This window comes from Haliotis asinina, chromosome 4 (genome assembly GCF_037392515.1).
Source record: "Haliotis asinina isolate JCU_RB_2024 chromosome 4, JCU_Hal_asi_v2, whole genome shotgun sequence".
NCBI classification, from domain to species: domain Eukaryota; kingdom Metazoa; phylum Mollusca; class Gastropoda; order Lepetellida; family Haliotidae; genus Haliotis; species Haliotis asinina.
The window spans coordinates 43,600,259-43,614,010 of NC_090283.1; the positions used below are offsets into that span (position 1 = coordinate 43,600,259).

At 40.4% G+C, this 13,752-nt stretch overlaps 1 protein-coding gene across 1 annotated transcript in view; it reads right to left on the reverse strand.

Annotated features, from left to right (window-relative positions):
- The window catches only part of LOC137281591 (homeobox protein ARX-like), a 42,331-nt gene that overhangs the window by 13,142 nt on the left and 15,437 nt on the right, over positions 1–13,752 (reverse strand). The window contains exon 2 of the mRNA XM_067812923.1: positions 1,809–2,448. Coding sequence (XP_067669024.1) covers positions 1,809–2,448 — 640 coding nt within the window. The remainder of the gene's footprint in view (positions 1–1,808; positions 2,449–13,752) is intronic.

Genomic DNA, 13,752 nt, shown 5'->3' on the forward strand with positions numbered 1-13,752 from the left:
GTATTTGAAGATAAACGCTTCTAGCAAGATCACCCTCGGCTTAAAACCAGGAGCAAACATCTCGCGAGAGTGAAAATTTGTTAGAGTCGGCAAAAGGTCGCGTTGAGGCATCCAACAAGCAAGAGAGCCATGTTGAAACCGAGCTGATACAATATTTGGTGCTTTCTTGCCGATTTGACGAAGGGTTCGAAGACGCTAGGGCGAAGGTCTTCCATTACAGAAGGTTTACATTACTGACTCATGCAGTATGCCGTAGTCTTAACCTTTGTGTTCCAATTTTGTCAATTAAGAACATTTTGAAAAAAGACGAGACAAAAAGCACAGGTGTGTTAAACAAGGGCGAATAACGCGATTTACATTCATTAAAACTATTGGTGGAATTTTTGGTTCGATGCCATATATTTTCACCAATGATTTTTGTGCAAGCAAAGTCAACCTTGGCCATTTGGGCGAAGCACATACGCATTCTTCGGAACGTTTCATTCTGAAACTCGTGAAAACATGGACATTGGAGAACATTTTGAATACGGGTCATACAAAGTGTCCGTTTCCAACTTTAAGAACGAAGTTTTAATTATGGTTTTAAAAATAAATTTTAATGTAGAAATTTGCAAATTTTTATCTTTAGTTTCCTTTTTCTAAACTTACAGATTTTTAGCATTTAACTTAGGTTTTGTGTATTGCGGAATAACGATGCTGAAATAAAAGCGTGACGGATTTTTGCATACAAGAAAAATATTTAAAACATAATCTGGACATATATTTTATCAACTTATTATTATTATTATTATTATTATTATTATTATTATTATGTTTTACAGATTGAGATAGAAATACAACAGAGAAAGGTTCGGGTTCGGGTGGCAGTCAGGCTGGTAAAGCTCATCATCAGCTCAGGGCCCGCGCCCCCTCTACACGCAGCCGAGACAGCGAATGGGACTTCTCCAAGGAAACATTGCCTAGTTGAACCCACCAAGAACTTTCCGGAGAATATGAAGGCTCCCCAACACTGCAACATTCTGCATTACCCAGATTGTCAGTAGGGTTGTGGTCCCGGTGGAGAACCCGGGCACTCTCCTGATATTATTATTATTTTTATTATTACGTTTTGTATGTAACTCTACATCCACAACATACATAACTCAACACATTAAAAAATTAGTTTCGTTTAGTTTGACAAAATTAGCTCTGCGTGTTTGGAGAGTCAGATGTAATAGATCTTCACAGCAATAAGTGTTGGACAAAATCCAAATATACATCAATGTTTCATAGTGACTAAACACAAAACTGAAAGAAATGGCGATTCTGTTGATAGAAGTATGTTCGCTGCATTTCAGAGTGCGTGATGTTTCTACCACTGTTTGTCCGTTTTGTCAGTTGTGGCTTATAAACGGTTTCTTCTTTTGTCCAGTTTATGTACTTTCATAGTTTTTACTTTGTATCAATATCTTGACTAAAAATTTGAAGAAGAAAACGTAAATGAATTTTCTTTGATATATATTCCGTTTTCATTATGATACCCGAGTGATGATGACACACAAATATTTATAAAAACCTAATAGGAATATCAATTCAGATTTAATAATAAAGGGCGATGTATCACAAATGTTTCTCAAAGAAAATGTCATTGCACTATTGGATAATGATGTCTGTTAATTTTCCTTCGTCAAATTTAAAACATAACACAATTATTAACGTTATGTAGTGTTATACATGTTGCTCTGAAGCCGCAGCGTTGGAACAACTTGCAGTGTAGAATCGCTGACAGGCCAGGAAGTGACGTAAAGCGCATAAAGTGCGAGACTAACCTTGTGAATACATCCGGGTAGTGGGTTTTCTGAAAGGCTCGTTCCAGTTCTTCCAGCTGGTAACTTGTGAAAGTTGTGCGGTATCGGCGCTGTTTCCTCTTCCCAAATTCCTCTAACTCCTTCTCTCTATCACCCTCAGGGTCCCCACAGTCACTGCCGAGCTTGTCACACCCGTCCTTACTGTCGTCATCAGTCACGTGACCTTTGACGTCATCTTTGAGTGTGTCGTCATCATCTGCGTCATCCACTGACGTCACAGAGCAGTTGAGAGATTGTTCATCCTCTTTTTCCGTCGCTCGATCACAAATCTCTTTTTTACTTTCTTCTTCCGTTCCGTCTTTTTCATCGACCGTAGTTATCCCGGGCGTCTGTGCCCCCGGGTTTTTTTCAGGCGAATTGATCTCATTTATTTGCTCGGCTTCGTCCCCAACAACAGAGCCACTCCCACGTGCAAGCCTCATGTCAACTGTACCTACCCCTGGACGCACGAACCATGGGACGTCCATGTGTCGAGTTTGGCATAGGCTGTCGTTGTACCAAGGGGCTGGGGAGGCGGGACCTGATGGGGGTAATTTCTGTGCTTCTTCCACTCCTTGGGGTGTACCTGCCTCTGACCCAGGCCAGCTCAGTGGGCGGGCACCTGCAATATATAATAGATACATGCTTATCGTCATTCAACATCACATGACCGAAAACATAATCTGGAATATACAAAAGAAAATATCGCAAAAACAATTTGAATACAGACAAATTCTTGATGTTGTTAGTTTAACGTTAACTTTAATGTTTTATGGTGTCATGTGTTGTTGAGTGTTTGTGCTTGTTTAAAGGGATTTTACTACACGTGAGGATGTGAACTAACATATCGATAACAGATCCCCTGCCTATTTACTGTACTTCTCAGGTGGAACATACATGAACTTTAAATCCTAATTTGTCCTGAGCAAAGGTCGCCGTGGATTCGATTCGTAAACACTCAATACATTTAATTGAAAAGTTGTGTTGTAACACTGGGCACTGCTGTCTTTGTCAGCTGACGATATAAAAACGAAATGTATGATAGATTTGTACTAAGCACAGCGGATCGTCGGTCAATCAAGTATGTGTTGATCACAGCTAATCTTTTGAATTTGAGTTCATTATACGAGGAAATCAGTTCCGTTATGACTTTTTAATGACGCAAGATAACGGGACTTATTATGCCATAACGACCAGAGATACGACACGTTAATGACAACACGACCCAGTACGAGTCTTTGAAGAGCTGGCGGTCACGCCTAATTGCCACATCTCAAAGTCAGGCAACAAGCTCCGTTGTGTGTTGTTGATATCGCTGTTGACTTGCTGGTTCGGGTTCAGAAACAAAGATAACCTGCCCTACGGATACCAGCCAGGTTGTAATCTCGTCAAATCTCGTCACCGCGAGATCTCGATGATGAGATTACGCACCTCGCGCGTGCCGCTTGGCCGTTTTACGCGCAGAGGAATTATTGGATTGGGTTTAGGGTAACTTTAACGGGGAGATAGGGTCAGGGAATTCAACATATGTTGGGGTTCGGACCTACCAGATCACACACTAAACTCGACGCCGAGCGCATCAGCAATAACTTGAAAGAATTGATTGTCGCGCGCTTGATCCGTTTAAGGTCTTTGGTATCTGATGGATTTAATGTTTATAACACTCTGCAAAAACTATTCTGGCTAAGGCGATGTTTGAACGTAAACTGGTATTGGGCGAATTCAATTAGGCATTACACTAAATCTTGGATGCGCCTAATCCAGAATTGTTTTGTCTTTAATTTCAAATAAGGCGTGGAAGTGGTTTAGTTTCATGAGTCCAAACTAATTCAGACGACGGCGTGCCATGAAGAACGGCTTTTGTAAACAATGTCGTATTTTTAAAAGTACCCTTAAACGTTAAGGAGACGTGTTTTAAGAACTTACCAGTGATAGGAACAATTATTGAAATTAAGTACATAGTGCACTTTTTGTAACATGGGCTCTCTGTATTCAATCAATATTACGTCCACAGAAAGCGACTTCAGCTGAAATACAATCTATACGAATATCTATGGTAAGATGTTTACTCTCAGACAACGATAGGATTTATATTAAGCATGGGATAAAATCGTTACTGTTCATTTAATTTCCCTTGGTGATTTTTTGTGTGTGTTAACGCAATAATCCTTTTCTCGGCGAATCAATTAGGCTTGTCGGTATGTAGTACAGTATGTACTTGAGCGTGCTTTTGACGTCACTTCCTGTCTGCGGGACTACATTAGAAGCACTTCCGTGGGAACGTGTTCCTGCTATACGTATCTGCTTTAAACCCACTCTTGTGTTATAAAAGATTATCATCCGAACAATATTCCTTTGTTTAGACCAAAAAGTCTTAAAATCTATTATCAGTAGAAGACAAAACCACACGATTGCTTTCTCATGAACTTGTGAATTGAAAATCAAACCGTCCATTGAGTTGCACGTCGAGCAAACAAGCACTTGCCGCAAATTAAGTTTTAATTACCACTTAGGGTAGAAAGAGCTCTCTTCTAAACGCTAGTGGTCCCTTTCACTGAATACAGGCTACTCGTGTGTTGAAACTGCACAATTATACGCCAACAATACTTCATAGTTGTCTTACATTCAAGTATCGATTATCAAGAGTCGATACATTCTAATTTTTGCTTCGTTGCGCGGGGCTATTTAATCCGGTCTTCCTCGCTCGAGGCGGACTTCATTGTACGCTTCCGTCCTTGCGCACGCCGATCAATGCACGTGCATCTCGTGTTGTTATTTGCTTGTGGCTTGTGGACAACGTGTTTGCAAAGGTCTTGTAGGAATGGTGCAGGATATGGAGAGTGGTTCCTTGTTTTTGTCATTATTTTGTTAACATTCAGAATCATTTCCTCAAGCCGTGCGTTGTTTCAACACAGTAATGGGACAAATTGAAATATATTCACATGACACCGATCGAGTTTTTATACCAATCGTGTGTCGCAAAATCGAACGGTTTTTCGTGTTATTCATAACTTTAAACACTGTGGATCAAAAAGAGCAAAATCTCTTTTCAACGCCACATAATGGAGGCCTAAATAAAAACATTCCGAAAATGTTAATCATGCGAGAACATATTTTTAACATAAATATGTCACTTGTGATATCTCATTTAAAAGAAAGCTATTTATTGTGCTCCACCTGTAAACTTATCAAAACTTTTTTTATTATTGGTTTTTGGTATATTGGTTTTTGAAAATGTCGAAAGAAGATATCCAATCAAACAGCCATATTTCCGTAACTGCGTTCCTTTTATCTCGCAGAGGCTAAACCGCTTGGAATGTGCGTCTCGTTATCAATTTATAAACCACTCAATCAGCAGAATATTCGGGTCCATTTTAACACATTCATATCTGAAGCAAACTCTACAACATTATCTGAACACTTTACACAACGGCAGGCTCTTTTGCGAGAACCAAAGATGACGATCACGCTAAAACGGGCGTAACGCTAGTGGCTACAGAATTAATCATGTTATAGGCCTTTAGAGTCAATATATTGCTTGTAACAATATTGTAAGCGCTTAATTTAAGAGCTTATCGTGTGTATGACGATTAGTATTGAGCCGAATCTCACTGTAATCGGAGCTAAGTTGAGTCGCAAACGCCCGCATTGATCCGGGTAAGGGTTGACACTGCACGTTCGCGACGTGGTCCTTCGCGCCGACACCGCGGCACAAGCCCGACGCCATTTATGACCAGATTAATTGCACTTGGTCTTTTATCGATATGTTTTATCAAACACAGCGCGATGTTCTTTAAGTATAGTGGCACTTCACCAGATTATGCTGCGACAAGCTTTAGTAATCGCTTAATTTTCCCCCTGTCTTTTGCTATTGGGTTTATTTCGCACAGCTTGAGCCGTTCAGGGGACTTAGCAATAAACAGAATCCACTTCACACAAAATATCATTTTCGATTTTTTTTTTCTAGATCCCTTTGGAGTTGGGCGGCCGAGGCCCCTCGCCAAGGGCTAAGTATTGGGGGACGGATGAGGGGAGGGATTGACTAGCTTCAGTCGGAGCCCCCATATCGACGGACTCTGCATCTCGGGTGTAAAACCTTTCCCATTGAAGCGTTTATCTTGTTTCAATGCAACGCTGCAGCTCCATTAGCAGGCTTTTAAACCCTTATTCTCGTCCAAACCGATCATTTGAATTTCATTAGGCATTGATTAAGGAGCTTTGGTAACGCAAACGGCAGTTATAAACTCGATATTTCCTGAGAACATCCTTAATTGAGTAAACCTTTATCCTGGTGTAATGCTTAACGGTCGTCTTTTTCTTAAAGTTGTGTTATATTTAATCGACGAATAACAGACTGATAATTGGGGCATGGGAAATGTGCTTCTGGGAATAATTTAAGATGTTTTACTTATAATTAATTATGTTTTGATATTTGTGTATCTTCGCTGCCCGTAGTTGGAATTGTTTGGCAATTAATCTGACGCCTTTGTTGCAGGGCCCGTGCCGTTTGGTGATTGCCATTCCCTGATGTGTTTGTTGTATAGATGATGGATTTCTAGGGAGATCTGATACATGTTTAACAACGGCTGCTACTTCCACACTATTTCTCTGGTCTATCGATGACTGACACTAAAAAAACGTCAAAATACATTTGGTTGAGTTTAAAAAAAATAGTTTAGAAAATAAATCATGTGAGGGTTATTGTGTGTATTTTTTGAGAATTTTTCAGATAATTGTTTCAAAACGTTTAAGGTAAAAACCATTCCCTTACTGTTTCTGTTCTAACTGTGACAATAAAATTTAATGAGTTGCAGTCTGAATTTTGAAAGTGTAAATAAAATAAAATAAAATAAAATAAAATAAAATAAAATAAAATAAAATAAAATAAAATAAATAAAGATGTATGTTTCGGTGGCAGGTATCGTCTATTTTATCAAACTTTCAACCTCAAACACAACGATATCTCCAAGCACTATCTTTATACAGGGCAGTGTTCATATTTCGATGAAGCGCCAGTCTCCTCCAGCCGTAGAATTCTAATTTATTGGCTCTTTATTCCCGCCCCTTCTCATACTGTCCAGTGACAGACCTATACGTATTTTTACTGATATCCAACACCAGATATGTATTCAATAGTATCCACGAGTGCCATATTGCTAACGTGCTTGAAAAGCCTCAATATTTAATTATCTACAACTAAAGCTTTTAGTATCGTCTTGCACTTCGTTTTAAGCAAATTAAGGGAAAAAACTCATTTATGCTATCTCTCGAAATGCGAATGCTTTCATTTTATTTATGCTTGACTCAAAGATTCTTAGTAGTTCTCATGGAATCCTAGCAAGATCCATATCAAGCTAAACGAAAATAAACGGATTTATCTTCTGAAACCAATTAACAAACCGGATAGTTGTCTTATCTGCACATGTTCAACTTTTAGGTATAGATTTCAGAATATGAATCCTGCAGTAACGGTTTGTAGTTTATGAACTCCCCAAGCTTTCTATAAGCTGGCGTAATGAAGATTTGTATATATTACATTTTCTTTACTTTAATCTACCATTTAAGCGAGATAGATAATGAAACTCAGTATATATTACCAAATTGTATTATTATATACCACTTATTTTATAAATATATATATTAAATAATTAAATATTAATAAACTATAGGACTATTTTAATTCAACCTGAAATAAAATGCTTGAACAATACAGTGAAATGATAGTAATACTGCTAATATATTGTTAACTAATAGGTTGCACTGTTTGTTATCATGTGAGAGTGAGTACAGTTTTCACAAATTTTAGAAATAATCCATCAAATATTATGCCAGACACGAGAAACGGGCTTCACACATAGCACCCATATGGGGAATCGAACCCGGGTCTTAGGCGTGACGAACGAACGCTTTAACCACTAGGCTACCTCACCGCCCTTTGTTATGTAGACACACACTCGACATGTAAGAGAAAGAAAACAATAAGAGAGATATACATAGGTTAAAAGACTCGGGCACGCACTGGACATCTTAAAGGAGGTCTGTGAGCATACTATTTGGCAGTCCTGATAAATATTATTACATGTATTTAAAGTCCATTGTGTTTTTTAGCTTGTGTTGACTTCCTCCCACCTCAAATGCACATTTGAAGACGATATGGAATGATACATCAAAATTTGATTGGAAATGGGTCCTATGGGAACATACGCACCCATCCCCAAATTAAGCTCACCCACCTCCCAGCTAACCTACCCCAAACAATCACAACCCGCACCACTCACTCGTCACACACACGCGCTCTCACATAGACGTCAAGAAATGTAATGTAATCAGCCATACAATATATATAGCTGGACAAGTGAGGTGACTTACTAAAGTAATTCAAACATTGTTTCTAATGTCAAATCTCCGATGACAAACACACGGCGCAAGTTAAACCGCGTTCCATTGAACCAGGCCCAGTCGAGGGTCAGCATGTTTTGATTGACAGCTACTAATCACTGTTATAAGCTACCCGCAGTCAGTCATCGTGTTGACAGGGTCATGTGACATTAACGGCATACTTGAACTAATTGGGTTATCTCTCGTGTATGTCCTAACACCGAGTTGTTTGTGGTCGCACCGTGTACCTGTTTGCTCGGCCGGCCCGTTTCAGAGGGTACCAAGTGTGGGGGTAAATTAAATGCCTTGATCCAAATTAGTAAATCCAGTTTAGGTATGTTGAATGTACTCGCAGCGTTTGACGCGAAAGGAGCGGAGGGAGATAGGGTAGCGAAAATATCAGTAGACCGCACTCGGTGCCCATTTGCCTCCGTAAGAGGTTAATGGTACTTTCCGTCGAGGCTTCGAACTAGTTGCTGTTCTCTGATCAGTTGGTTGAAACATGCTTAACTCGAGGTCATCTAAAATGCATATTTTTGTTACTTGTTTAACGCCTCACAATATTCCAGGTATATATATATATATATATATATCATGAACATCTATGGGGATACGATATTTAGCCTCAGAAAATATTCAGTGGGCACCCCATATATCAAAGTGATCTGAATAGACTCGAATGTGGACCAACGGAACAGGGAGGTTTATATAATGAGCAATTAACCAAAACATTGAATCTCTCAAACCAAACTGTTTAATCAACCCTTGTGATAAAGACAGCTTTGAGGTCTTTTCATACGCGGCTGTACAAGGTGTAAATCCCATCACAGACGTTTAGCACATTGCTAAACGGATATCAATGAGTGAATTCGGTTTGAGGAATATTCCGGCAATATCACGGCTGTTGGACACAATAAATTGGCGTCACACATTGTACTCAAGTTTAAAATCGAACCCGGGTCTTTGGCGTGACGAGCGAACGCTTTAACCACTAGGCTACCCCACATACCTTTCAAATCAAGGACCATGATTGGGTTCAACTGGAGTAATATAATTGTTAGGCAAGTCCATTGATAGAATCGCTATCCGAAAATGTGATTTGAAAATTGTCATGTCTTTTGTACAGAAATATATCACTCCCAAGAGTACTAAACACTGGGTTCCTTCTGTGACATGCAGTATACATACAGGCAAACTGCGTGCAAGTTACAGTGCACACCAATAACCCCACGTGTTGATTCGCACTGCAGTGAACGTTTATATCGTTTTGATGCATCTGACGATGAAAATCTACAACACGATGTAATATGCTTATATCTCGAATACTCATATACCGTACACCAAAAATACAATATTCTCAAACAAAATCATCAGTTTTAGTTTTCAGTATTTCCGCTGTCCAGTTCTTCTGAAGATGAACCAATTTTCTTATAACACGATGTCATATACTTATGTCTCGAATACTCATATACCGTACACCAAAAATACAATATTCTCAAAATCATCAGTTTTAATTTTCAGTATTTCCCCTGTCCAGTTCTTCTGAAGATGAACCAATTTTCTTATAACACGATGTCATATACTTATGTCTCGAATACTCATATACCGTACACCAAAAATACAATATTCTCAAACAAAATCAGTTTTAATTTTCAGGATTTCCCATGTCCAGTTCTTCTGAAGATGAACCAATTTTCTTAAATAGTTTTATAAATATATTTTCTAAGAGCATAAAGACCTTGCAAGTCTAACTTGTGCCTAAACCATATTATTTCCAAATCCGATCTGCCCTGCCTTTAATGCAAAATACTTAAATTAACCAAATCAACATTTTCCTCAGATTCAGATCTTGAATCTCCAATTTCATTGGGCGCCTATTTAAATTAAATGGAGTAATTTGTGTGTGTTTTTTTCAAAACGATATATTTTGTTTGGTTAAGCGTTAGTCAAGTGACCGTGCACTAAGTCACCTCCACGTCCCCACCTCTCACTGTGACAACCTTGACGACACAAGACATGCATATGTTCACCGGTTCCCGCAGGTACTTAGTCACCCCTCCACGGTGCTGTAGGAGACAGATTCAGACTACATCTCAGCGGCAATAGAGAAGCTTCACACAGGGGTGATGTGTTGCAGAGGGAATGCTCACTAGAGGGCGTGCAAGTCTCGCGGTGTGCGCGTGCTGGTGTGTCCCATGATGCACCGGGCTGACCCGGGGGTCTACCTGGTACCATGGCGGCAGCTGGAGCGAGTCCCGCGCGGTGTGTACGCGCGGATTGCGCCCGAGATCTCGCGACAAATAGCACGGGTCTGTAAGTTTACGGGCCACCTGTGAAGGACGGCTTGCACTGTGCTCCTTTGGCTTCAGTTGTCTATCGCGCTGTTTGCGCAGGCCGACCCAAAGTTTAGAGAAATCATTAGGTAATGTAATTACCCTTGCACACGCCGTATCGCGGTAGCAACACCACACGGAGAGCAGCTCCGCTAACCCCAGGCTCATACCCCTAAAGCCTGGCAGAGATTCGCTGGGATTAGTAGCCAATTAGTTGAAAATTTACCTAATTCGATTTTATTTGTCCTTATTAATTAGTGTGCGTGTCTGTAGCACCAGGGCCTGCGCGAGTCATCTCCCAGTGTTTGAGGAGGGCGGTGAACGTCGCCGGCAGAGGGGTCCCCTGTACGTCCGCTGTGGTTTCGTCAATGATAAGGAATCTACATACACCCGTGGACCAGAGCCGATACACAACACTAACGCACAAATAGCATCCTTAATTCAGCCTCATCACACCCCACTCAGGGGCACCCAAGGAACCTGCTTAACCCATCCTCGACTAATTAGCAATGCAATTCGACATTCTCAACTTGATTCACGTCGATCATAGTAGCGACACGACATCCTCGACGTCATCGTCGGCTGTTGTTGCGGGTCCAACTACCCGGAGTTCACACGTACACTTGTGTATTAATTATGGTTATTAAATCAAAGACACCATTCCGAGTTTCGTGAAATATGACAGCCAGATTAGATCCATATTTTATATTAAACCGTATCCACATGGCTTATATAATGACATCCCTTTCAGAAAAAAATGTTGTTTGAGGGTTATAATGTATTCAATTTGGCCAAGATTGGCTCCATTTGGAATCAGGGAAATCTACAACTAATATAACTTTAACAAATGTTTTGGACTCGCCAGCACACAGTCAGCCGTCTAACCCGCTCAGCCACTGCGGCTTTCACAATTCTGGGTGCGAGTAATCCCAACAGAAATACTAGAATCTGTACTTATTTGTTAAATTTGACCACTCTTTAAATAGCGTTGTGTTTTCATGTTATAACAGTGGTGGAATTAAGAAGCAAGGTATTGTGCTATAAACGTGGAAACATTTTGTGAACAAATATGTGTCACGATCACAGATTTCGGACATTATAAGAGACAAAACTCAGGTCGTTTTCTTCTCCTATGACGACCGGTCCACACCTGACCTCAAAGTCAATTTATAGCAATTGTGATAAGAAAAACGGTTTACTCTCATTCTGCCTACATCTTATCATGCCTACAGACATAATAAAAGTGTAGGCAGGATGAAAAAAGACAAGGCCACCCCTAATTTAGAAATGGACTTGCCCATGATAACAACATAACACAATCTTGATTGTTTTTGGATGACGCCGTTGTGCCAAACCGTATCGTAAGCATTACGAGAGTCAATCAATATGACCATGGTGATTTGTCTCCCTGCTTGCCCCACTGTAAAACGTCTTGTTCAAATGTAAAATGGTCTAAAGTTTGTCGAGTTGGCGTAAAGCCACCCTGGTCCTCCTTAGCCTTTTAGTGAGGATTTGGTGTTTAAGCTGACTGTATATTATTATTTCCAGGGTTTTACATAGGTGGGATGTGAGTGATGTTGGTCGAAAAGTGTTGGGCTGTTGGGCTTCCCTGGTGTGAGGACTGGCACCGCCCTAGCTGTTTTCCAGATTGCGGGTATGTTACCTGAGGTCCAGATTTGCTTGAAGACATAAGTGCAGGTATGCATGTCAGATGGGAGCTTGTTTACTTCTGTGTATGTGATGTTGTCTGGACCAGGGGCTGAGGCTGTGTTTTCCGTTATTATTTTATTTATTTATCATACTTTTTATATCTACACTCGCTTTATGTATCATTTCAACGCTGTAGGCAATTTTGATGCACAAAAGGATTTAGAAAGAAACCAGTCTGTTCACCGTTTTAATTGATAGGTAAGAATTACGAACCAACAAGTAACGACAACGTAACAATGTTCATATAGCTAGGATGAATCAAGCAGTCTACTTATCAGAATAGACGCGGTCATAAAGCATCACCTGTTCACAACCCTATGATACGTACCATTATCGGTACCCCACCCGTATCCTAATGATTAAAGCGTTCGCTCGTCACGCCGAAACCTCGGATTCGATTCCCAATATGGGTACAATGTGTGGAGCCCATTTCTGGTATCCCCCGCCTTGATGTTGCTGGAACACTGCTGGAATATTGCTGAAATATTGCTGGAAGCTGCGGAAACCTACACTTAGTCACCTATCTCTGAATTGTATACCGTCTTGCGTTTCGTCCAGGTAATTGCGTGTTAATCTTTGATATTACGAGTTACCTTTTCGGAAATTGGAAGAATGACAAGAGAAAACTTTTCTTTGAAAATATTTACATCCCAGTTGCTTCCCGGGAATCAGCGTGTATTTAGCTTTGCATTATTGATTGTGTGCACTTCGAGACAGAACAGCAGTGCACTACGTTGCTGACAAAAGCAGATTGTGATGTCACGGGTTCTCCACCTGTTCACACATTTATACTCTCTTATGGTGATGATGATGATGGTGATGATGATGATGATGATGATGATGATGAGTCATCTTTGATAACTATGGTAATTACACTGATATGTGTTAGTGACGCATCGGTTTGTGAACCAGCTAACTAACGCCAACAAACTTTGAATTTCAAGTTTCTTTTCAACTCGGATCAAGGAATGGTTAATTTCCATGTAATTCAGTTACTTAATATTAATCGAATGAAAACACTCCAAGGAAATGTGAAAGTCATGACTAAATATGACGAACGCTGCCACAAACAACCAGAAATAGACAAGCACTGTATGCAAATGCAGAGGTCACAGAGGTCAAGTTGAACGATGTGCCGAACAAGGCGACAGACAGCGATCTCCTTAAACGGTGTTTATCTTCTTAATTGGTCGACTTTCTGGAAATGAGTGCAATATTGGGGCGTTAATTGAGTGAAGTAGAGGTCGCAAGGACTCTGTTGTTGGTGTTGAGGCCGTCACGGTTGGCCACACATTCCAAGGAGACACAGATGAAGAAGGCGGGAAACCACGCGAACTCATGACGTCATACGCGTGCGTATTGAACACTGGCGCGTGCAGACGTGACGCGATGAATGGCTGCGAACGGTGGCAAATTAAATTTCGAAAACACAACTGTGTTAATTGGATGATGAGCGGGAAATGTGCCAGTGTCGGAAACTGTGCCTGTGTCATTCTGTGTTTGTC